We start from the raw sequence: 24,919 nt of genomic DNA, 5'->3' as shown, positions 1-24,919 counted from the left end.
CAGCAGAGAAAGAGGGCAGTAGTTAGAATGTGAGATTAAAGAGCATTTTCTCCAGAAAACTATAAGTGACACTAAAGCGTGTTGGTATCTGGTGGCAATATTTTAGAAAAGAGAAAGAGATGGATGTTGTAGGAGAGAAAATGACCAAAATCCTTGAGAAAGAAAGAAGGAAAGAGACTGAGAACAAAGGGAGGGGCTGGCCTTTAGTGAAACAGGCACACTTTATTCATGGCAACAGGAGAGAAGGGAGGGATGGGAGTACAGAGGCACTTCCTTGCGACTTTGCTCAGAAATCCCCTTATTAGTGAGGCCTTTCCCCGACTCTGTTTCCTTAAATGGCACCTCAGTACTCCCTGTCTCCCTTCATTGCTTCATTCTTCTCCGGAGACCGTGTGCACATCCATAATGCATATATGCATTATCCACGGCACAATATATGCAGTCGTGATATATGTTACTGATTTCTGGCACAAAGTAGGTGCTCAGTAAATGTCAGCGAGTGCCCCGAATGAATGAACACTGGAGCGATGTGCTTGATGAGCTGTTCAAGTCGGGAGTGGTGCTGAGACAATGAGATACTTGAAATCCAGATGTTTGAAGGTGACACAGGGCAGTAGCCTGGCGAGAACAAAGTTAGATCTTAGGTGTTCCAATCACAGCCCTCCCTTCCTTCTGTGCCTTTTCTGGCTGAGTCACATAGATCAAGTTACTGAACCTCTCTGAGCCAACAGGATTAGGACTTTTTGGCACAAAGTGAGCTCTCATCAAAGCTTGGCTCTCCTTTCCCACGGCTCTCCATTTCCTCCAACCTGCTTGCTTTCCCCTTCTCGCCCGGTCTAGGCAGCTGTTCTCAGTCTCTCCTTTGTAAAGCCTGGGGGAGCACGCAGCTCCAAGCCTCGGGCGCTGACCCCGAGGCCGCGCTGTCCTGGCGCGGGGCCCGCAGGGTGAGCTGCGGCCCCGGCGGCGCGGGGCAGCGAGGGGCGGGGCGGGGCGGGGCGGGCCAGTCCCGGGGCGCTCGGCGCGGATTGCCGGCCGCAGGAAGGCAGCGTCTCCCGGGCGTCGGTGCATCCGTCCATCCATCCGTACGTCTGTCAGAGGCCATGGGGAAGATGACGGTGCTCTCCCTGTTGGGGCTGGGACTGGCATTCTTCAGGGATCCCTGGTCTTCTTACCAGTAAGTTAGATTGTGGTGAGGGCTGCAGCCCCGTCCTCCCCACCTCAGCCAGGCCCAGGCTCCCCCGAAAGTGAGGTCCAGGCGCTTAACAGAAAGTCTACAGGCAAGTGCTGGATGCACATCCTGCAGGAGGTTCATAAATCTTTGTTCAACTTTCATGTGCCGCTTGAAAACATATCCTTGCTCATGGCCCGAGAGACGGGATAAGGAGACAATTGTCGGTGTTTGCATACCACTGGACCGATGAGTGCCCAAGTTGGTTGCACACACTAATTTTCCATGAAGAGTCGTATGCCTTGACTACAGATTCACTTCTCAACCTCGCTTCAAAACAGATAACCAGACTAGGGGGTCCCCCGATATTGTGTGAATTAGGGAAAGGATCCCCCGCCTTGGCTGCCTGGCCAGGGCACGAAGCTTTCTGGCTTGGAGATTCTTAATTTTAGGCCGCACGGAGAGACAGGAAACTCCCTGGTGGAGCGGAGCAGCTGGGAGGGAACGCACGCACCGCTGGGAGCCAGGCCGAGAGGAAGGGAAAAGCCTGGCGCTGGCGTCTGGTGTCCTGGGTTCTCACTCTACCTTTCCATTGTGGGATGTTGGGCAAATCACTTTACATCTCTAACATCTGCGGCTTCAGTAAACCGGAAACGGTAATAGACGCTCATATGCGAAGCAACTAACCTGGTGCCCGGAACATAGGAACTATTGGTAAATGTTAGTGCCCTGCGTCCCTTATAGTATTTTATAAAGCGGTAGATACTGTATAAGGGGGAAAAAGTTTTGAAGAATGTATCAGTAATTTCGTGGTAACTTTTTACAAGGGTTCAAAGTCTAGAGATCATTCTAATTCCTAAGTTTTAGTCAATAGAATCTTATTGTTTACTTTGAAGTAAAACATTGATAAAAATCAAATTGAACATTTTGGATTTTTTTTAAAAGTTATATGACCCTATGGACTGATTAGAAGCTTATGTTAAGAATAGGTTTTTTGCAGGAGCCAGCCCAATGGCCTAGCGGTTACTATCCTGTGCTCTGCTTCAGTGGCCCTGGGTTTGCAGGTTCAAGACCCAGCGCAGACCAAGTGCCGCTCCTTAAGCCACACTGTGGTGGCATCCCACATAAAACAGAGGCAGATTGGCACAGCATCCCACAGATAAGAGAGGCAGATTGGCACAAATGTTAGCTCAGTGCCCATCTTCCTCAAGCAAAAAGAAGAAGATTGTCGGGGATGGCCCCATGGCCGAGTGGTTAAGTTCGCGCGCTCCGCTGCAGGCGGCCCAGTGTTTCGTTAGTTCGAATCCTGGTCGCGGACATGGCACTGCTCATCAAACCATGCTGAGGCAGCGTCCCACATGCCACAACTAGAAGGACCCACAATGAAGAATACACAAGTATGTACCGGAGGGCTTTGGGGAGAAAAAGGAAAAAATAAAATCTTTAAAAAAAAAAAAAAAGAGGAAGATTGTTAACAAATGTTAGTCAGGGCTAATCTTCCTCACAAAAAAAAAGAAGAAAGAATAGGTTTTTATAAACTATTATTTTTTTTAATTTTTGGTTACAGTGATTTGGGGTTTTAAATAATGTAAAAATTACAATTTGTGGAATTTCATTAATCACTATTATTTTCTGCCAAAGGAGTAGACACAACTTTGCCACAGCTTATCTGTGGGTTGTGATATTACCGTGGGATGAAAATAAAGAGGTGAGATATGATTGTCCGACAGCCCATCTATGCTCTCTCCTTTCCGTTCTCCATTTCCATGTGCACCCTTGCCTCAAAGGTGACTAAGAAGATTAAATGAGAAGGTGTGTGTGAGAACCTCAGCAGGGGACGTGGCAAATAGTAGGCCCCAATAAGAGCAAGTGAATGAATGAGGAGTATGCGGTAGTGGAAAGTAAACTGATGAGACTGAGTATGGCCCCAAGGAAAGTTCCAGATGCATTTCTAACGCATAGCTAAAGACCTTGCTTTCTTTTGTAAGGAGCCAGCACATATTTGTAAAGAATAATTCACAGCAGGGGGTATGTGATTTCTGGCCAGCTTTTAGAGGCTTATGAGTTGGGGACACATCTCAGACATTTGATCCTTATCCTTAGACCTGGAACATTTGGACTTAAGCCCTGGACAAGAGATTTCCTGATAATTGAGAACAAGATAAAAAAAAAAAAAAGTGAGCAGGATTATAGTAACACAGGTGGAATTGTCTTCTGGTGCTCCCTCCAGCTTTTTTTTTTTTTCCTTGAGGAAGATTGGCCCTGAGCTAACTACTGCCAATCCTCCTCCTTCTGCTGAGGAAGGCTGGCCCTGAGCTAACAGCCATGCCCATCTTCCTCTACTTTATGCCCATCTTCCTCTACTTTATACATGGGACGCCTACCACAGCATGGCTTTTGCCAAACGGTGTCATATCACACCTGGGATCCAAACCAGTGAGCCCCAGGCCGCCCAGAAGCAGAAGGTGAGCACTTAACCGCTGCGCCACCAACCTGGGCCCTCCCTCCAGCTTTTAAGCAGTGCTATCTGTAAATTTTGCTGGGTCAGAGGACTGAGTGTGAGCTTTGCATTCATACCTGAGTTCCAATCCCAGCTCAGCCTCTCTATAACTTTGTGGCCTTGGAGAGCCACTTAATCTTAATCATCTCTAAAACAGGAAAAATCAGGGGCTGGCCCCGTGGCCAAGGGGTTAAGTTCACGCGCTCTGCTGCAGGCAGCCCAGTGTTTCGTCGGTTCGAATCCTGGGCGTGGACATCGTACCACTCATCAAGTCACGCTGAGGTGGCGTCCCACATGCCACAACTAGAAGGACCCACAACTAAGAATATACAACTATGTACCAGGGGGGCTTTGGGGAGAAAAAGGAAAAAATAAAAATAAAAAATCTTTAAAAAAAAAAAACAGGAAAAATCATACCTCAGGGAGGTGTTTGAGGATTAAACGAGGGTATATAAAGGACTGGCAACGACTGTCCTCTTGAGATGTGACTTGTCGTGGCCACAAATTTGCACTCAAAGCAACTGAGTGCTGACTCAGTGCCTCTGTCCCGACCCTGGGCTCCCTTTAACTGTGGCTGTCCTACCTTTTCCAGGTTAGAGATCGTCATCCATGTGAGAGAAGCCTGAATTGGAATAGGGGCTGATCATTTCTGCTTTTTCTGCCGTCTGTGAACCCATCGTTTAATGAACCGTTCCAGCCAGGCAGCACTGTTCTTTCAGCGTGGTTTTGGCTCTAAGAAAAGCTAATTTGGCTATCCTTGGCATTTTCCACAAGTCTTGGCCCATTCAGTGATTTCACTTCCTTGAATCTCTTCTTCCGTGCCCCTCTTTGTAGTGTCCTTGCTTGTACCTTCACTCTTAACATCTCTACAATCCTTTCAGTTCCCTGGGGCTCTCTGCGATTCACTAAGCTTTCTCTAGACCAGTGTTTCTCAAAATGGTGGGTCACAAAATCAATGTGATCACATGATCAATGCTAGATCATGATCAGCATTTTTAAATAAATGAAGTAGAATTGAATAAAAAAAGTTAAGAATGTATCACACGTATCAGGATGAGAATTCTCCCGTGAACCTTGTTTCTGATGTGTGCGGTGAGTGGGTGTGGGCGTTGTCTGTTTCCATCATGTTACATGCTTTTCCTAATGTCGATCTCAGTCTGAAAAGTTGGCAAGCCACTGCTCCATCACTTTACCTTTTATTTCTTTTTTGTGAACTTTTGTGATTATAATGTCAGATTTCCATTGTTGAAATTCCTTTTAGTTTCTCAGATCCTGGGACAGATCCCAACTTTCCTTTGAGGTCTGCTTTCTAAGTTCCACATTCATCATTCCGGGAACCACCCTCTCCTTGTGGGCCAGGCCTTCCTCATCTCTGGATCTCTAGCACCCGGACGGGTGGTTCTCTGCTCTGATGGTGCATCAGGATGAACTGTAGAACTTTAACAAAGCCAATTACCGGACTCCACTCTTAACATTTTTGGTCAGACCCTCTTAGATGGTGGAACTGATAGCCAATGGCATGGTAGTAGGAACATGCTACATTTTTTTTCTGAATAAATGGACAAAAGATCAGTCGCCTTTGAATTCCTATCATTTTGTGCCATGTTGGTAAGAAGTTTATCCAGAGTGTCCATTCACCCCTAGCCCATCCTATCTTTAGTCAAATAAGATTTCTAGGGATTCTCGGGTAATTATCACTACTTGCTATGACTATATTGTGTCATTAGTTGTCAAAAAAATGTTTATTGTTTAAATCTCTTGGCTGTGCTAATGTTGCGGTCCATTTCTTTCAAATGCCTCATCAATCGCTTTGCCCTGCTCAGGCAACCTGCTGGTACTTCCTTCTTACATCTGTGCTTTTTTCCTTTGTCCTTCACTCAAATGTTCTCCCCAATGTTTATGCACTCGGATTTAATAGGTTGCTTTTGTGTGTGTGAAATGCCTTTTTATATGTTGGCCTTGGGTATGATTTTCTGAAGTTATAAATCCTATGAGCTCACCTGCATTTTTCAGGTCACACACAAGAAAGCAGATGCCCAGTCCAGGCTTTGGAGCCAGATTGGGCAGATGGGCAGGAGGCCCATCTGTTAGCAGCCCTAAAACATCAATAGAATAAATTGGAACCATGTCACTATTTAACTCATATTTCCACATAGGACCCTTACCCAGCTGATGAAATTGTTCCTGTTCCTACCAAAGTGCACAGAGCTCTGGAGAGGACACGGCATATCTTATTTGTGTATCTATCCACCTCGCTAAATAAATACTAACTGTCGCGCCCAGAGGCCCTGAGCGTCTTGCTCTGGCCTTGCCTGGTGGGATTGCTCAGGTTCCAGGGACCATTAACCCCAGGACTGAAACCCAGGCAAAGTGCAGTTAAGGAGAACGTTATTGACTCCTTCCCCTTGCAACCTAATTATGATTTCTGAATAGTTTTATTCTTTGTTTCTCCCCCAGAACACGATTTAATGTTTTCCGAGAAGTAGAACCAGTAGAACTTCCGAACTGTAACTTCGTTAAAGGAATAGGTGAGTATGGGCGAGGAGGAAGCATCTCATTGGAACTTGCAGTGTTATGTTGCTGTTTATTTGATTAATACACCTGTTTAATTTTGTTCAAAAATAAAACTGTGAACCAAGAGAGGATTAAGTCACCAGTTCATTAGAAATACCAAGTTACTTGACTTTTGACTTCCCCAACATATTACCAAGGTGTTGACAGTTTTTTGATTGTTTGTTTTCGTTTGGTTTAGCAATGACAATAGTCAGAACAATGTTTGATTTTGTGGTAATATACCCCGAGAAGATGGCAGAGGAGGGACAGAAGTGGAAGAGAAAGAAGCGAGGAGAGGGTAAATTTTTAAAAAGCCTTCATACACCTTTGTAGTTACTACAAAGCTTCTCCTCATGCGTCTCTCTGTTAATATTGAGGAGGGAAATTTTCCCAGAAGCTCTCAGCATATTTCCCCTTAGATTTCATTAATCAGAACTAGACAACAGGCTCGTGCCCTAGCTGCAAAGGAAGCTGGGAAAGTAATTCCCGGTCCTCCACTGTGGGAGGCAGGTCCTGTCAGAGAAGACAAAAGGGCGGGGAATAGCCCTGCTAGGTGACCAACAGGGACACAGGGCCCATCTGGTTTCAACCAACCAGCTTTGTTATTTGAGGACAACTTGTTTGAGAGCCATGCTTTTGTTATGTTTTGGCGGGATTTTTCTAAGAGTTATTTATCTCAGTTGACTAAGTTGGAGAAGTTAGACCAGATGACTTATTCAGTTAGCATCAATAAGCTTGGCCAGATAGCTTAATAGTGCAATTTTTTTCTAGAAAACAAATATGATATTGATATTAAATATCACTGGATATTTGAAAAACAAACATCTCCAGTAAGAGTAGCAATATAAAACCAAAAATCTCATTTGTCTCTAGATTGGTTGAAATTTTTAAAATTTACATGTACTTAAAGTACAACTAACTTGGTGATATTTTACTGATGTTTATAATTAATAGCAAATGCATATTCTGTATATGAAATGTATCCCTATTATAACTGAAGCATTTGGAATGTGCTTATACTTCCAATATGGTTTTCAAAGAATTTATTTGATTTGGAACTATTAAGTATCAATATATATTAGTAGTTTACGCTGTGTCTTTAAAAAAACAGCAAGCTCTTTTCAAATTGTCATACCTTTAGTACATTTTGTGAGAGATTTCAGCCTCTGAGGAAAAAGTTCTCACCCACCAATTAAAACAAATATATTAAGTGTAAATTTTAATTACACTTACTTATATCAATGTCTTAATTTTTATATAATCACATTAGTCAATTTGAACGAATTATTCTGACTCTATCGAAGAAGAGCTAAATATGTAGTCCCATTTTCAAGTTAGGAGTGAAAAAGAAGTGAGTCATTAGCTTCCGCAAGAGTCGGCAGTCTGAAACAACTGGTGCTGTCTATTTCCTTTTCCGGCAGAAGCTGGCTCTGAAGACTTGGAGATCCTTTCTAACGGACTGGTTTTCGTTAGCTCCGTAAGCGTTTTCTTTTACTTTCTGTGCTCGAGCCCGTTTTCTAGGACCCGCAGCTTAAGTCTTTGGTTTAAGCTTTCTTTAAACTGATGACCACCCTCAATTAAAATGAGCAATCATATGGCTCAAAAAATAAACTGTACATGCCTTTACACTGGTGTTATAATTATGATCCCACGTGTTCCATGTGTATTCGTATTCCTGTGTGTACACTAAACTCCTATTACCTTATCTTCCATTGTAGCAATTTGTGAGCCCAATAAGTTCAAGAATGGCTTCCCATTCAACTGTCTACCCCTTGTAGCACTGAAGTGGTACACTCAAATATTTGCTGAATTGTATATATTTCTTCACGTCATTTAAATTTTTACCTTTTCTTTACACTTTTGAGAATAAGCCCTTTAATTTCACGTTGTTGATAAGTCATTCCACAATTTCCAGATTTTGAAGAGAGAAGCCACCATGTTTGTTGAAACTCTCCTGAATATAAATCGCTGTGGTGGTGACATGGCTCAAAACAAAAGAAGTCGACAATCACTGGGATAACAGAGTTGATAGGATACAGTGTACAAGTCATCCAGCCATTGAAGCCCTTTGCTGTCTGTTGTAATTTATTTAGTCCAGTTTTCTCTTACGAGGATGGGGGACTAGTCGTCCTCTACAGCAGTGTCTTGCAAACCTTTTTTTTAAAGCAACAGAATACATATTTCAAGCAAAATCTTATCTGGGACCTCAATATCTAAAATAAATAAGAACTGTGTTGTTCTAATTGACGGCTGAGAAAAGAATTCTTCCCTAGGCAAACTGGACTTGCCTTAAACCTCTGTCCCAGAGATGCTTCCGAGGAACCTGCTAGGGGGACAGTTTAAAAACTATAACCAATGGTTTCTCCATATTACTTGCTTATCTTGTTGAAGCCTATTAGTAAACGCCTCTTTGGTCTGCTCTTACGTTTTTCATCTTTTTCATGTATTGGAAGCCACGGTATAGGACACATATGGCTTTGCTACTGGTGATGAAAAGGTCTGTGCCCGTGCATTGTGTGGGGTCATCTGGTAGAGCACGTGGCTTCCAGAACCCCTCGTGGGCCTGTTACACAAGCCAGCTAAGAGGCTTCCCATGTGGCCCCATGGCCCGAAGCAGACAGTGTGAACCTCTGTGTCATCCACCACCTCCAACAGCATTTGAAGTATTTGCAATGTGCCTGTTTCTTCTCCTCTGTTATTTATAAGGGATTAAAATATCCTGGATTAAAGAGCTTTGAACATGACAAGCCTGGAAAAATACTTCTGATGGACCTGAATGAAGAAGAGCCAACAGTGTTGGAATTGAGGATCATTGGAAGTAAATTTGATTTGTCTTCATTTAACCCTCACGGGATTAGCACATTCACCGATGAAGGTAACAGTATTTAACGTTTATTAAAAACAAAACCAAAATTAAAAAGAGAAAAAACACACAAATGTTAGTGAACGAATATTTTTTCATCCAACTAAAGTCTAATCATGAATAATGTTCTTATTCTAGGTTTTAAACTTACACCCGTGTTGATTAAATATAATATTATAACTACTTAAATGCTTGAGAATGCAAAAATATTTAAGATTTGTAAAACAGCTAATTTTTAAAAATACTAACATTCACATTATCCTTATAATTATTATAGTAATAATATTCAACCCCAATCATTACGGACTTTTTCAATTCAAACAATTTTACAGATCCAGGCATTTACAGAAATTGATTTTTCTAATGTAAGGCATCTGCAACCTATAGATCCACTGACAGAAAGTCCCCCTGGTTGGCTTTCTCTCAGCTCTGTCACCTTTAATGCCTCCCTGTCCATTGGTCCCTCTGTTTTGTCCTCAAACTGCTTCTCTACATTTTAATAACGTATTAAATCCCTTATAACTTCCTCCCATTTCTTCCTTTCTTTGTGCATCCATTTCCTTGGTCTCTGCATTAATTCTCAACGCAGCTGCATACAGAAGCACCTGGGGAGTTTTAAAAAGTCTGATGCCCCGGCCTCAGCCCCAAATCTTGTGATTTAGTCTGAGGGAGGCCTGGGTGGCAGGACTTGTTGAAAGTTCTCCAAGTGATAAAACATAAGGCGAGGGTTGAGAACCGCGTCTACCCCTGCGGCCTCCTTCTCCTAATCAGACGATCCCTCCATCAGTCCTTCTTCCAGACTTTCCCCATTGTGGGTGGCTAAAATTGCTGCCTTGAAAGTCATCAGCAATGTCCTTATTAACGAACTTTTCTCTCTCTTCCAACTCTCCCTCTCTTCCTTTCCTTCCTGCCTCCCTTCCTCCCTTCTTTCCTTCCTCTCTCCCTCCCTTCCTCTTTCCTCTCTTCCCTTTCTGCCCTCCCTTTCTTCTTTTCTTCCTTCCTTCCCTCTGCTGTCCTTCCTTCCTTTCTCTCCTCCCGTTTCTTTCCTACCTTTCTCCCTTCCTTCCTTTCTCCACCTCATTTTATGCTGTTGCCCGCTTTCTCCTTCAAGTCAGCTGCTCCTCCCTATTCCAATGCGCTTATCTGTCCTAGTTCTGGCCCTACTGCAGGGTTCCTCTCCTGCTCATTGCTTTGTCACTCATTTCGAATTCTCTGACCATTCCACAAAGGGGAATTCCCCAAACGACTGATCTTTTGCCTCCTTTTTATTTTCTTTATTTCAGAAACTTCCACTATAACTGTGCCTGCTTTCTAGGACAACCCCCACAAATGTGGAGTAGTCTTTTTTTTTTTCTTTTTAATCAGCTCTTGAGTTCCATTTCTTCAGCTAATTAGATACTTCTATTTGGGTTCCTCTCCTATAGCCACTTTAAACTCAAAATGTTGAAAAATGGTTTTCCATCCTTTTATCTTTCCTTCTTCACCTCTACCCCACATGATTTTCCTTCTTATATATATATTCCTTTATATATATACATATGTATACATATGTGTATATTCCTTTATATATATACATATATATGTATATATTCCATTCAATGATCTCTCCACCTATTTATCAACATTGTATTTTCTTTTCAAGATATTTGTAAGTTCAAAAAAATATAGTGTTAGATGTATGTGTACTTTTAAAAATAAAAATGGGGTAATATTACATAAATATTACACAAACCCTTCTATAAATTGCTTTTGCATTAAACACTGCATCACGAACTCGTTTCTATGACAGTGCATTTAGAGCTATTTTCCAATAGCTACTTAGCATTCAGTTGTGTGGGAGTACTATAACATATTTCATCTGCTGATGGATATTCAGTCTATTTCCATCTTTATGCTCATTGCAAACAATGCTATAAACATACTTGTACATATATCTTCTGTGAATATTTCCTTAGGGTAAATTGCTAAAGGTAGAATCTGCTGTGTAAAACGTGAACCCAGGTTTTAATCTTCACTTATGTTTGATTTCCAACTCTCATTCCTCAGCCATCGTCAGGGGTTTTTGATACTTCCTGTCAGATGCCCCTTATATCCTTTCCTGCCTTTTCTTGTCAATGCCATCCTCTTGGTTCAGTCCCTCCTCTCCACACGACTGGATTGCTGCTGTAGCCTCAGGTCATGTTACTTCTTGGCTCAAAGCCCACAGTGAGTACATTCTGGATCCTTATCCTAAGCCCTAACAAGACTGGTCCTACCTCTATGGCTTCAGCCCTCCCACTCTCACTAACTCTACTCCAACCACAGCCTCACTATCAAGTGAGTGTGCCAAGGAAACTCCTGCCTCAGGCCCTTTGCTCACTCTCTTCCCTCAGTCTGGAATGCTCTTTCCCCAGATAGTCACATAGTTTGCTCCCTTATTTCATTTAGGTCTTTGCTTTAATATCACTTCATCAGAGAGAACTTCCCTGACTCCCATGAAGAAAGCATCTCGTTACTTTCCATCCCTTTATTCCATTTTATTTTCCCTTTGTGTCACTTAACACCAACTAAAATAAATTAAACACTTGTTTGTTGAATGGACTAATGAAAAGCTCTTAGCTGGCTTCTCTGTTCAAATCTTTTCAGTTCAACCTACTAAACTTTGCATTGTTTTCCTTTAAACACCAGTTTGGTCATGTCAAAGGGTTCCAAAGAGTTACTGCTTCGTAAGGCAAAGACTGCAATCTAACTTCGCTGCCAACTCTGATCACGCCTTCTTGACCACTTAGACTGGCCTCTTTTATGTCGCAAAGTCCCACTGACTTACAGAAGCTGCCTCCCTTTGATACTCTCTCAGGTGTTCATTTTATGGAATTAATCGTCTTACACTGAGTAAATTATACCTGAGCACACCTTCTCAGGTTGGTATTTCCCACCTCTTTTATCTCAACTCTGAGTATCCCTGAGACCATTTGCAATGGAAAGCTTAACAAGCTCTTTCAAGTTTTAGTGTCAAGCGCTGCTCATTTTTGAGTTGAGGATTTTTCCCTCCTATGGAGTTTGGAGTTTTAGAGACTGTCACTGGTTCTTCCGCTAGCCATTTTTCTTTGGAGCAATCACAAATGTTTCTCTCTACAAAGAGATGAAAATATTCCATCTGCCTGACACTCTAAGTACTAGTTGGAGGTGGGTTGAAATTGCTTTTTGGAGACAGGGCTGACAGCTGAGAGCTCAGTTAATGTTTCAATTTTTGATTTTAATCTCTTCTCAGATAATACTGTCTACCTGCTGGTGGTGAACCATCCAGATTTTAAGTCCACGGTTGAGTTGTTTAAATTTCAAGAAGAAGAAAAATCACTTTTGCATCTGAAAACCATCAGACACAAACTTCTGCCTAAGTACTGATATATATCATATTTCTATTTTCCTTTAAGCCGGTGGGTAAATAATCCACTTTTACTTTTTCCGTTTGGCCTGGGGGAAAGGGAAATAATTGTTCCTTTCTAATGATCACAACTCCTCCTAATGTTCTTCTGTAGAAACTTTTGGGGACTCAAGTCCCTCAGAGAAAACACATTTTATTTTCCCCTCATTTCCCAGGCTGGCTGGATGCTGGCTTATGGCTCCTGGCCTCAAAATGTCTGTTTGAGCTTTTCCTAAGAAAAAACTCTACTCTTCTCCAAAACTAGACTTAGCATTTCAAACCCAAACCAGTTTCATAGATGAATTCCACATTTTGAGCTTATTTATTTATTTTTATTAAAAAATAGACTTTCAGATGTTTCTATGAATTAGAAATACATACCTAAAAGGAGGTCTGAAATCCAGTGCCTCTAAGACCTCCCTATCCTGCCTCTACTGCTGTTTGGTTGCACACAATTTATGAAATAGCAGATCTGTAGTAACACTCAGCTCCATCCTCATCTTCTTGACGATATAACACATGGAGAAAGAAAACCCAAGGGTCCCTGATCTCCGTCAACCCAACACAAAGTCAACTTCCTGGGTTGCCTCAGGATTTGGTATATAAGGCGAATGATGGATTTAGGACAATAATCTGACACTATCTCCCTAAACAAATTTTATCCTCTAATCATTATGATTCTCTAGAATCCCAACCTTTATTTGACTAATTTACTTTTAGCATTCGAAAGCCCCAGTATTTGTGAATCTAGATTCCTTTTAAACCGTGTGTTACTTACATGCAGATACCTAGCAAGGCACCTGGTACAGACGTAGAGTGAGCTCAGTTACCAGGGGCCCTTCCTCTCCTTTCTTACCAGGTGGTTTTGAAGATGGGGAAACTGATACTGGAAAGAAATTGAGTTACTGGATCAAGGTCAATCACCCAATTAGTGGCCAAGTAGAAACTCTGGCCCAGGTCTTCTTCTGCATCCCTGGTACGAGACAAAGTTTAGAGAGCAGCTTTTGGTGGAGAATTTATTCACACATTCATCCCGCAAATATATTTTGGAAAGAAGAATGAGGACACTGAGTGTCTAGAGTGTTTCAAACACCAAGATCTAAATTAGGGAAAAGTATGTAGAATGGAGAAGCTGGGCTAATAATAATAATAATAGTAATAGTAATAACTTAATGAGCTTTAACTATAAGTTAGAGGCTGCAATAGCAATTTAAACATTATTAACTTTTTACAAATACCTTCTTAATTAGGTTTCCTTATTATACCATTTTGTATTTAAAAAATTTGAGGCCTGGAGTATTTAACCTTCCCCAGATGACACCTTTAGTAAATGAATCCGTTGGTGTTTTCACCCTGGTAGTGTGAGCCTGGAGCTCATGCTCTGAGCCACTATGAAACAGTGAAAACTTGTTTTATTTGTTTCACCACTGAATATTGGAAATCTAAGATTTGTCCAATTTCCTAGGGTTAGAGTATTTTTTTCTGGATCAATTACAAAAATATTGGTCTTTGGCAATACAGAATCAAATTGAAAATAGCCATAGTGCCACAATTCACTAAAATTCTGCTCTCTCGACCCAAGCACTAGCCACATATGTTTTCTGCTTTGTATTTGATGGTTGTTTATATAATTGTTTATAGTTTTAATATTCCAATTACTAAATCTATTATAATTGAAGTATGTTATTAATAATGATAACTCAACGGTCATTATTGGCCATTTCCTACATGCCAGGCTTGGTGCCAAAGTCTTTGCGTTCATTCCTTCATTGTATTCTTACCCTAAACTTTCAAGGGGTAGAGAGGAGCCTGAGGCTCAAGAGTTTAGTGACATGCTACGGCCACATAGACGATAGCAGGCAAGGTCAGGATTCAAATGAAGCCTGTCAGATTTCAAAGCTATTACTCTAAACCATTTCGCTCTGCTCCTTTTTATGAAAAATAGGCAAATGATTATAAAGCATAGTAATTTCGGAAATTTACTTTTAAAAAAGAGAGGGGAAAAAACCCAGCTTGCAAGGTTATGCCTGGAGCCTGTACAGACTAATCCTAAATTCCTTGCCCTTTTTCCACACGTAGTAAGAGTGGCTACCGCTGACTGAGGGGTTAGTGAGCGGCAGGTCCCCTGCAGAACACACAGCAGGCGTTGTCTCCTTCTAATTCCACTGCACTGCCACAAATCAAGATTCTGACCTAGTCTCACGGTAATGAGCTGGATAACTTTGGGAAAATCATTTAACCTCTCTTTACAGATGAGAAAACTGAGGCTCTGTGTGCTTATCCAACTTGCCCAGGAGCCCAGAGCTGTGTCAGAGCTGATGCGCTGGCTATTACGCCCTCGCCAAGAGAGTGCAGATAGCTCTCTCCCAGATGATGGCCCCAGGGAACTTCTGTCATCTCAATCAGCAAAGAATGACTCACTCATGTCTTCACTGTTGTACCTATTAAGGCAGAAAAATAGACTCATATATCTTAGATTTTCAGTAACATAGAATCAAAACCAGGAAGAAAAAAAAGCCATAGCATCCTATTTCTGAGTATTTTTGTTCATGGACAGTTTACTCAGTTTAGAATCACGAAACTTTAAGGGTGGAAACGACCTTTAAGCTGAAAGATAGACCAGTCCATCCCATCCTCCTTTTACTGATAAGGAAACTCAGGCCCTGACATAAAATGACTGATGTTCCCTAAATCACACAGCTAACAGTAGCGAGCTTTAACTAAGATGTGAGTCTTAAGATTGCCAGCGTTTCTTCCACTGCCTGATGGTAACTTGGACTGTTCTACATGAGCATAAGTAAATTTTGCCCTGATAATGACTCCCGGCCTAATTTAATGCTACTGAGTTTAGCATATCTATACACATATGTGCACACACACACACACCCCATAGCACTGTTTTTAAGATACAGTTAATAGGATTTTTGTGTTATTTTTCTGTAATAACCTCTTAGCATTTCTTAGAGTAATTATTGTCTTTGAGGATTGTATAGGTGGGGCAGATTAATATTAATTCTGTGCCATAATAGCTGGAGTGAAGGCTCCATCCCGCATCTTGATTTTAGGAATAGACATTAGCGAATGCTGGTGCATGACTATAATGTATGATACCTTCATATACATGTATATATCACATGTGTGTGTTTGCATTGCAGCATGAATGATATTGTCGCTGTTGGACCTGAGCACTTTTATGCCACAAATGATCACTATTTTCTTGACCCCTTCTTAAAATCCTGGGAGTTATATTTGGGTTTAGCATGGTCAAATGTTGTTTACTATAGTCCAAATGAAGTTCAAATGGTGGCAGATGGATATGATTTTGCTAATGGGATCAACATTTCACCTGATGGCAAGTATGTGAACTCTTTAAAATGTCATGCATTTCTCCAGATTCTCACTAGATTTCTTCAGAACAAATTCCTTTTCTAAATAATGTGATACATTTTAACATGTTCTCCTGGTAAGAGGAAATTAGGAAAAATATAAAACATCCTAAATTTTCAGGGGATAAAATTTATCAAATCAAAATTTTCTATTTTGTGAAGGCATATTTATTTAGTTTCTTTTTGGAGGGTAAAAGTACATTTCAAGAGGGTGAATAAACATTTAGTATTACTAAATAAGACTGTGATAAACATTTAGTATTACTAAGTAGCTTTGCTTTGAGGGAAGATTTTTGAGCTCATAATGAGATTAACAGGATGTCAGCATATATAGCCATAGTGCTGGTTTGTGATAAGATAAAGAGCTTGCACCAAAATACAAATCAAGTACTGCTTCCTTCATCCAGAGCCTATTACTAAGGGGAAAAAAGCGTCAACCTAACTAAGCAGTGTGCTTAGTGATGTAGCTGATTTGCATTACTATCTGGTAGTAGCCCTGAAACAAACAATTCACAGAGCGGCACTGGGGACCACAATTCCGGTAGCAGTGGTCTATAGATAAAACTCTGTCTCGATCCATCTAGACCCTTCCTCATCTTATATCACCCAGGATTTCAGAGGATTAGTAACAAATTTAGAGAAAGCAACATGGACAGCTTTCAATTATTCATATCATCTCCTGGTCTTCAAAAGTAGCAGATAATCAAGCAGTCATTTGTCTTTTTGTTCTGGGCTACACTGTGCTTAGACTGGCCACAGATCTTCACTCTGTGTGCAAAATACTAAATGCACAGGGTCAGGACAGGTCGTAGGGTAGGAAGGGAGGAAGATTTCTCTCAGATTCAGGGAAGCCTTCTCTCATATTTTCTCTGGCCTGAAACAAGAAGCTGGTTGTCAAAGGGCTTTCCTGCAGCCTCCCAGAGAGAACTCATGAATCCGCTGAAATGCAGAACCTGGTGCTTGCCACTATATGACAAACTCAGAGAAGCACTGGAATGCTTTTGCTCCCAGATACTAAGAGCGGATATCAGGGCTAAGTTCCTTCCCTATCCATCAGGGCCAACTATTTAGAAGTAACTTTTCAGAGATTAAAACTCCTTTGTGCACTGTAAACTCATTGAGTTCTTTCAGAGTTTGGTGTGCCTTGAGTTGGGTTCCATTTGCCATTCTCTAAGCAAAGTTCTTCCCTAGGAAGTGTTATTACAACTTCAAGGTAACCTTTTGAATCGCATTACTTCAAGTGCTTTCATGTGGCTCTTTCTTCTTTGAAGGTACGTCTATGTGGCTGAATTGATGGCCCATAAGATTCATGTGTATGAAAAGCATGCTAATTGGACTTTAACTCCATTGAAGGTAAGATGTATTAACACTATAAGTTTGCAGAGTGATAATTAGATTCTAATTGATTTGTGAAATTAAGGTAAGGAAAAAAGGATTGTCTAATTGGAGTGGGTGAGAACCAATTTTTCACTCCTTTATTAAGAGTCATCAGTGTCCTATGTGTTGTTCACTTTCACTCAGCTGCAGAGTGTGAAGCATAGACCACACGTCTCACCCACGAAACTTGGATTTTTTCTGCTCTAGTAATTTTAAGCTTGGCATTGTGTTCCTCGGTCCATCCTTCCTTCCCTCCTCCCTTCCTTCCTCCCTTCCTTCCTTCCTCTCTCCCTCTTTCCCTCCCACTCTTCTTCCCATCCACCCTCCCTCCCTCTCTCTCTACCTCCCCTCCCCACCTTTCTCTCGCCCTTTCTTTTTTCCTCCATGTTGACGGAACAGACAAGAAATAGCCTCAGCTTGTATTTAACACGACAGCACTCTCCACAGTACTTATAACGCCCGAATACTCACAATGGCCACCATGTGCAGCAGCCCATCACTTTGTGCCTTTATCTCCATCCTTTGCCCCCTGCTGAGGCTGTTTTGTGTGCGTGTGTTCCTGGAGCTCCCCAGGCCCAGCCCTGCCTCAGGATGGGGGTGTTCCCTCTGCTTGGGTGATCTGCCTCCACATTGCCATGGCTCTCTCCTTCATATGCTTCCAGATTTTACTGAAAGGTCACCTCAGCGAGGCCTACCCTGGCTACCTAGTCTAACTTGCAAGTCTGCCCCCTCCACAAAAACACACACATACACACACACATCTTTCATATCTCCTTTATAGCTTTATTTTCCCTTCAGCATGCATTACTAACATACCATATACTTTATTTATCCTCTCTATTGTCTGCCTCTCCCTCTAGAGTGTGAGCCCCAGAAGGACAGATTTTTTTCCATTTGTTCCTGGAAGAGTTCCTAACACCTAGTAGGCATGTACTTGTTAAATTAAAATGATGAGGCCAGGTACGTTTCAGGGGTGCATCTTCTACCCCCACCCATTTTGATCCAGTCTGAAGCTTTGGGTCAAAAGAGGTAAAAATATAAAGTAAAGGAAGGAGAAATAAGAGCAAAGTGGAGCATTATGAAAGTAGCCACCTGCCCCTGACAAACAACAAGACACTGCTCTCCTGCCGTTACCGCCCACAGTGCGAAGCCCTGTCACCAGGCACTGCGTGACTGTTCCCGTCAGCACATCCCAGGTCCTGTCACCGAGGCTTCACTCAGGGAAAATTACCTTGAAGCAACATCAAATGTAACATCGTGTTTGACATTAAAAATCACTGGCAGGGCTAGTTTGGTGTTACCTGAAGTAAAATGGAATTTCATACACTCATACTGGCTGAGGGAATAAAAGGAAACTGTGGTTATAACAATAGGTACTTCTGTAAATTGAAAGTTAAAGAATTTTAGAAGAATAGAATCCAATCCAATATACATTCAACAGAGAATGACAAAGGCACTGCTCCTGCCAAGGCAAGCTCAAGGGCGAGGCTTGCTTCAGGTTTGGCTCCCACTTTTGGTAACAGATCGTGCCTATCTTCTGACAGAACAATTCAGTGGAGACTGTAATATTATTCTTTCTTTTGAAGGATCATGTTAATTAAGACCAGTTAATTAATACCTGGAGTGGCAAGAAATTTGATAAACTAGCTGAGACTGATCTTAGAATTTGTGATGAGATGCAGGATAGGTTTTGTCCTGTCAAAGTGTAGTATACACATGCAATGGGATATTATTCAGCCTTAAAGCAGAATGAAGTACTAATACATGTCATAAAGGGGATGAACTTTGAAGACATTATGCTAATTGAAATAAGCTAGACATGAAACAACAAATACTCTATGATTCCCCTGATATGAGGTACCTCGGGTAGGCAAATTCACAGACAGTGAAATACAGGTTACCAGGGGTTGGGGAGGGAGGAATGCGGAGCTCCTGGGTACAGAGCTTCCGTTTGGGATGGCGAAAGTTTCCGGAAATGGATAGTGGTGATGGTTGCACAACATTGTGAATGTACTTAATGCCACTGAATTGTACACTTAAAAATGGTTAAAATGACAAATGTCATGTTATGCATATTTTACCCCAATAAAAAATCATCCCTTCCTCCACAAAAAAAAAGACTTCAAGACACAGTCAATGATTTAGTGCCACTTCAATGAGTTCTAATTCTCTAAAAATTGGGATATTTGTTAACAGAGGATACAGTTTTTCCCAGAGAATAATTGATTATGGCTCCTTGACCAAGGAATGTAAGATTTTCCATTTGGCTTGTAGAAGCGTGAGGTACGGTCCACACGTGCACTGCGGTGAGTTAGAATTGCTAGGAATTATGGATTTGCGAGGCAAGAGTGAAATGCCGGTTCAGAATGGGCGCTCTACCGGGCTGCCAGCTCTTCTTGGCAGGAAGCAGGTCTGCCGCTTACTGCACTCTCTCCAGGGGCCCAGCCTCTCGCCGATTACCTGGTAGGAGCTCAGTAATTGCGTGTGGAATGAACGGCAGCCCAGGCTTCTGTGTCCTTCTCCCACTCTCTCCCCGACATCTCTGCAGGCTTTCATCTGCCATGGAATTCACCAGTTGGCTATTACCTCTTCCAAAGATAATGGCAGAGCCCTGAGACAAGCATTTTCCTCGTCTAAAGAAATTAATGCATCAGCCAAGAATGCCCAGCGCTGTGATAGATGGGGTGTGGGGATGGAGAAGGCCTGGAGCTGATTTTGGCCAGAGGATGTTTGCTCAGCTGCCTCCTTTGGCCAACCTTGCCTGTGTCCAGGGGAGGAATGAGTGATGGCTCTGCATGACAGTAACAAGGAAGCTCTGCCACAACGCTCGAGCCCTCTAGTCCATTCACAGACTTGTGGGGATAGCTCTCATTTGGAGTAGGAAGCACAGGGCAGCGTTGGCTCGTTGCAGCTGCCTGTGCACGCTCTGGCCTTTGCAACGAGTCACCACCAGTTATTACAGGATCTCTGGGCGCTGGGGCATGCTGGCCTCTGTTTGAGGAACACGGTAGATATTGTTTCTCCAACTAAGAGTTAGCGGGAAACAAATAGCTGCGATTTCTCCCGGATAGAAGGCAGCCAAGATGATGAATGGTGGAATTAAGAGCTGTTGGTGTTATTTATGATCCTGGTACTAAGCCTCGACAGCAATCTGTGCAGTCATCTCATGCTTGCAACCTACATTTAGAAAATAAACAGCAGAAGAACAGGGAGTTGAATAACATCGAGGAAACTCTGCCTCAACTCCAAGGCAAAAATTAGACCCCAGGTGATCATTTCTCCTCTGGCTGCACAGCCTATGATTAGCCACTAAAGAAGGGCCTACATTTCATCAGGTTCTCATCAGAAATGAATCTACATTTCCTAGCTGTTTTCTGAATGCCTATAAAAATATCATTTGTACGTGCCGTTTTAGAAGGAACTGTTTTATGCTGCATTTAAAACTTTTTTTTCCCTTCAGTTTTGGGTTCATGCATAGATGTTAGTCCAAATGATTTCACCTAACTTTTTACGGTCTTTCTTGGCTTTTGTATCTTCCCCCTCCCTCATTTGTCCTAGAAACTGATAAAATACTAGCACAGATGGAAAGCTAGAGGAATTCCCCCGACAGCTATTGAAATGGGACAGAATTTTTGCGCCCCTGGAATCACCAGTGTGGTGATCAAGGACAAGACGACAGTTTTCCCGGACATTGCTCCATCACCTTTCCAATTGTTTTTCACTTTCTGTCCTTCCTTCTCTCCTCGGTTTTCATCTGGAAGCACCTGGACTTTAACACACTCGTGGATAACATATCTGTGGATCCTGTGACAGGGGACCTTTGGGTTGGATGCCATCCCAATGGCAAGAAAATCTTCTTCTATGACCCGAAGAATCCTCCCCCATCAGAGGTTAGTTTGAAAAATGAAACAGATCAGCAACCTTATTCCCACCTGTTTTTCAGTTGAAAACATAAATCTCAATTATATGTTCAGATAAAAGGGCGGACATGGATAGATGATCCAAATGATCAGATATGAAAAGGAATTTGACTTTGGGGGCATTGTAGTCAGAGTCTAGGCAGGAGACAGAGGGCTCATTTAAACTGCATGATTTGTGAAGATTTAATAAGGGCACCATATACAAAGGTGTGGGCAGAGTGTAGAGAAACGAACAGCTGATAATGCAGTACCCCGGGGCTGGCAGGGGGGACAGGAAATGGCTACCAGAAGCTAGAACAAGAAGAGAGCTGTGTGCAGAGAGGGTTCCCTGAGAGGAATCTGGCCTCCGGGTTGAGGGGTGAGGCCAACCAACCAGCAGAGACCCCACAAGGAGGCCGCCTGGAGTAACTGCCCCACCTCCCTCTCAGTGCTCCCATCCCCCCACTGCTCCTTGGTGGACCCTGACAGGGAGCTGGAGGGCAGGGGAGCCCTTAAAGTAGGCCCTTGTGTAAGTCTGAGCAGAGTGGAGAGTGGGCCTGAAGGGCTGGGTCAGGAGAGCAAGCACTTGACTGGGGTCTGTATCTTTATCAATAGTGAGCCTCTCCAACTTGGGAATTCATAATAGTTTAAAAAGTAGAATGGAGCACATTGCTACGGTCTAATCATTTGTTTGTTACCTGCCTTCTTAGTCAACTCCCTCTTCCTGTGTGTCAGTATATGCACAGGTTAATGCCACAGACCAGTCCTAAAGCACAAATGGCCATCCTCTCTAAACCCTCCCTGCAGAATGGGAAGATAAATCACTTGCTGGAATTATTTTGGCTTAAAAACCCTTTTCTCCCATGCTAGTTGTAGTACTCAGAGACCCTAGTCGTGTCCATGGTCTTTATTCAGTGGACTATTTTGGTAGTGCAGACAAGAGTTGAAAATTCACTTTGCCATAGGCATTTGAAAGTTTACTATGACTTATCCGGGCTTTTCTTTGAGTTTTCATTATGTACTAATTATACTTATTATTTACATCAAATATGTAGTTTTTGACATAGTTTACGGCCATGGATTTTTTTAAAGCTTAGTTTCAAGAGTCGGTATCATCCCTCCCCAACCAGAAAATTTTTTTTTTTAAAAGTCTGTGTCTCTTGGATTAAAAAAAAGAGTCTATTTCCAATTTCATATGGCCCTTCATACCCTTTCTCTCTAGGTTTACAGGACAATTGTGATTATGTTTAATGGCAAGCCTTTGTGCCTTTTGCTGGTTCTTAGCTACCAGGATTGCTATATGGCATGTTTAATAGAACTGAAGAACTGTATGCTATGGTGTTCACTGTTCAGAACAGAAAAATGTTAGATTCTAATTTGTTCTTGCTTGTCTGCTCATTTGGTGAACTTGGGTCATTTGCTATAGTGTAGACTTGGTTTGCTGTTCTGGAAGAAATACTTCCTTTCTAATGTTGAATCTGGTAAGGAATAGCAAAAAGTAATAACAACCCATTATCCAATGTGGTGCCCCATTGAAGAGTGATTTACTTTTATTAGGAAGAGGCTTGGGCCCGGCCCTGTGGCCAAGTGGTTGAGGTCATGCACTCCACTTCTGCAGCCCGGGTTTTCACGGGTTCCGATCCTGGGCGCAGACATGGCACCACTTATCAGGCCATGCTGAGGTGGGCCACATAGCACAACCAGAAGGACCTACAACTGGAATATACAACTATATACTGGGGGGCTTTGGGGAGAAGAAGGGAAAAAAATAATTAAAATGTTTTTAAAAAAGAAAGAGGCTTACTTAAGCTAAAGGGGCATCATCAACTATTTCCAGTAACTACTGCGTGTTAATGCTACGGCAATTTCCTAAAACATCTGTCTTTGGTGCCAACTGTTTTAAAGAGGTCTTTTTAAATGCACCCACTGACTATTTAATATCCAGACACTGGCCTTCCTAGGCTGCCGTATTTGATGTTTTTGTTGGTGGGTATCCTTTCTTCAAGTCATTGTATTTTATCTGTAAAGGCTTAAGAATAATAATAAGTTAGATTTGAAAGGGAGCTTAGAGTTAATTTAGTCCCATCCATCTCATCCTACAGATGAGAAACAAATGGTAAGTGGAAGAACCTAACATGACCTTGGGTTCCTGCCTTACAGACTGCTCTTTATGGTAGCACGAATCATATAAAATTGCCATTTTATCAGCAAAAATGGTCAAATATCAGCTATTACATATAGTCAGCTTAACATACTACTACACTGTTGCTAATGATACAATCATATTTCTGCTCAACTAAATGAAGGAAACTGAACTTATAAAATCTTATACACTTAGAGTTGGGATCTCAAGTTCAGAGTAATAGATGAGTGTGGTATAGAGATACGTTCTTTATCAGGCAATACTTTTTTTCTTTTTAGTGCCAGCATTTAAAAACCAAGAATTAAGTGTAAACATTCAACTTCCTAGCTTTTCTGAAAATACACAAACTGGCCTGAATTCCAGAGTGGCAATAATTTGACTATTACTGAGTAACAGCCCCTCTCCAGATTTGTCATAGTCTCTACTGCTCCCTAAAGTCTTTCACCCAGGTTGTGCTACTCGTATTTCTTCCCTAGCCTCTGTGGGCTTGTGTCTCTATCTCTGTCAAAGATCACCTGATCAAACCTGTCATTTTGCCAGTGAGGAAACAGGTGTCTTAGAGAGTAATTTTGCAACAAAATATGATTTACCTAAAGGCTTCCTCTTATGGAGAAATGACCCCATATTTAAAACTATGTTTTGAGTGACTTTTAAAAAAATACTAATATATTATTTTTTGATAGGTGCTTAGAATCCAGGATATTTTATCAGAAGAACCCAAAGTCACAGTGGTTTATGCAGAAAATGGTACTGTGTTGCAAGGAAGCACGGTTGCCTCTGTGTACAAGGGAAAACTGCTGATTGGCACTGTGTTCCACAAAGCTCTGTACTGTGAGCTCTAACTGGTCGATTTGCACCCCCGCCATGGAAACTGTAAGCCCATCATTTCAACCGCTTCCCACATCTAAGGGGCCATGGTGATCTCACCTCAACGCGAACGCTGACCCTAAATCTGGGCATCACGAGGGATGAAAGTGCTGATTAACTGGGAACAGATTTGATGCATAAGGGTTTCTTGAGAGTACCATATGAAATCAATCTTGGAATACTTGAAAATATCACTTACCAATAAAAACCGTTTTCAATAAAATGGCTAAAATTGTCATGTCAGTTGTCAGGTCTTAAATAACTTAATTGTATGTGACCCCAAAAGTACTCGCCCTAAACCATTGTTCCTGGAGAACACATGAGCTTACTGCTGCCTTGCCGTGTCTTGTTGAGAAAACAGACAGTAGGGTGACCTCAGTGTCATCAGAACTCCAGTCCTCACTCAGGGGCTCCAGTTAACATGCCGGAAGACCAGATATGCGCTACCAAGTGACCCCTCAACTCCCCGCATAGCTCCCACGCAGAGCCATGGGCCTCCTGGCATAGTCAGACTCACTCACAGTTCCCCTTCAGGTGTGACTTTTTCAGTAGATATAAACCTAAATTATCCCAACTCTCCTTTGACTCTTGCTTATTCAATTCTCCTCTAGCAAATAGCATGTAGGAAAATCTTAAAATTCTTGGGAGCGTCACATCTGAAAATTCTGAGTGCCTATTACCACAGCACAAATTGTACATTTTAGTTTCTTTGACCTGGTGAAAAGAAGAGGTTTGTTCACTTCAATGATTTGATACAGAA

At 42.0% G+C, this 24,919-nt stretch overlaps 1 protein-coding gene across 1 annotated transcript; it reads left to right on the top strand.

Annotated features, from left to right (window-relative positions):
* Positions 1 to 977: 977 nt before the first annotated feature.
* PON1 (paraoxonase 1) lies at positions 978 to 24,397 on the top strand. Its single transcript, XM_014853331.3, has 9 exons — positions 978 to 1,174; positions 6,126 to 6,196; positions 7,643 to 7,698; positions 8,928 to 9,096; positions 12,335 to 12,461; positions 15,643 to 15,843; positions 17,145 to 17,226; positions 21,012 to 21,140; positions 23,976 to 24,397. The coding sequence occupies exons 1-9, from the start codon at positions 1,101 to 1,103 to the stop codon at positions 24,132 to 24,134; spliced, it is 1,068 nt and encodes a 355-aa protein (XP_014708817.1). The 5' UTR covers positions 978 to 1,100; the 3' UTR covers positions 24,135 to 24,397.
* The last annotated feature ends 522 nt before the right edge of the window (positions 24,398 to 24,919 follow it).

Source organism: Equus asinus, chromosome 1 (assembly GCF_041296235.1).
Source record: "Equus asinus isolate D_3611 breed Donkey chromosome 1, EquAss-T2T_v2, whole genome shotgun sequence".
In the NCBI taxonomy this organism is placed as follows: domain Eukaryota; kingdom Metazoa; phylum Chordata; class Mammalia; order Perissodactyla; family Equidae; genus Equus; species Equus asinus.
The sequence above is the reverse complement of the archived record's forward strand: the minus strand, read 5'-3'. Positions and strand labels throughout refer to the sequence as shown.

Excerpts from the sequence above, each read along its gene's own strand:
- PON1 (XM_014853331.3), top strand. The coding sequence starts at position 1,101 with ATGGGGAAGATGACGGTGCTCTCCCTGTTGGGGCTGGGACTGGCATTC. Across the intron at positions 6,197-7,642 it reads TAACTTCGTTAAAGGAATAG|AAGCTGGCTCTGAAGACTTG; the intron begins GTGAGTATGGGC and ends CTTTTCCGGCAG. Across the intron at positions 12,462-15,642 it reads AGACACAAACTTCTGCCTAA|CATGAATGATATTGTCGCTG; the intron begins GTACTGATATAT and ends TTTGCATTGCAG.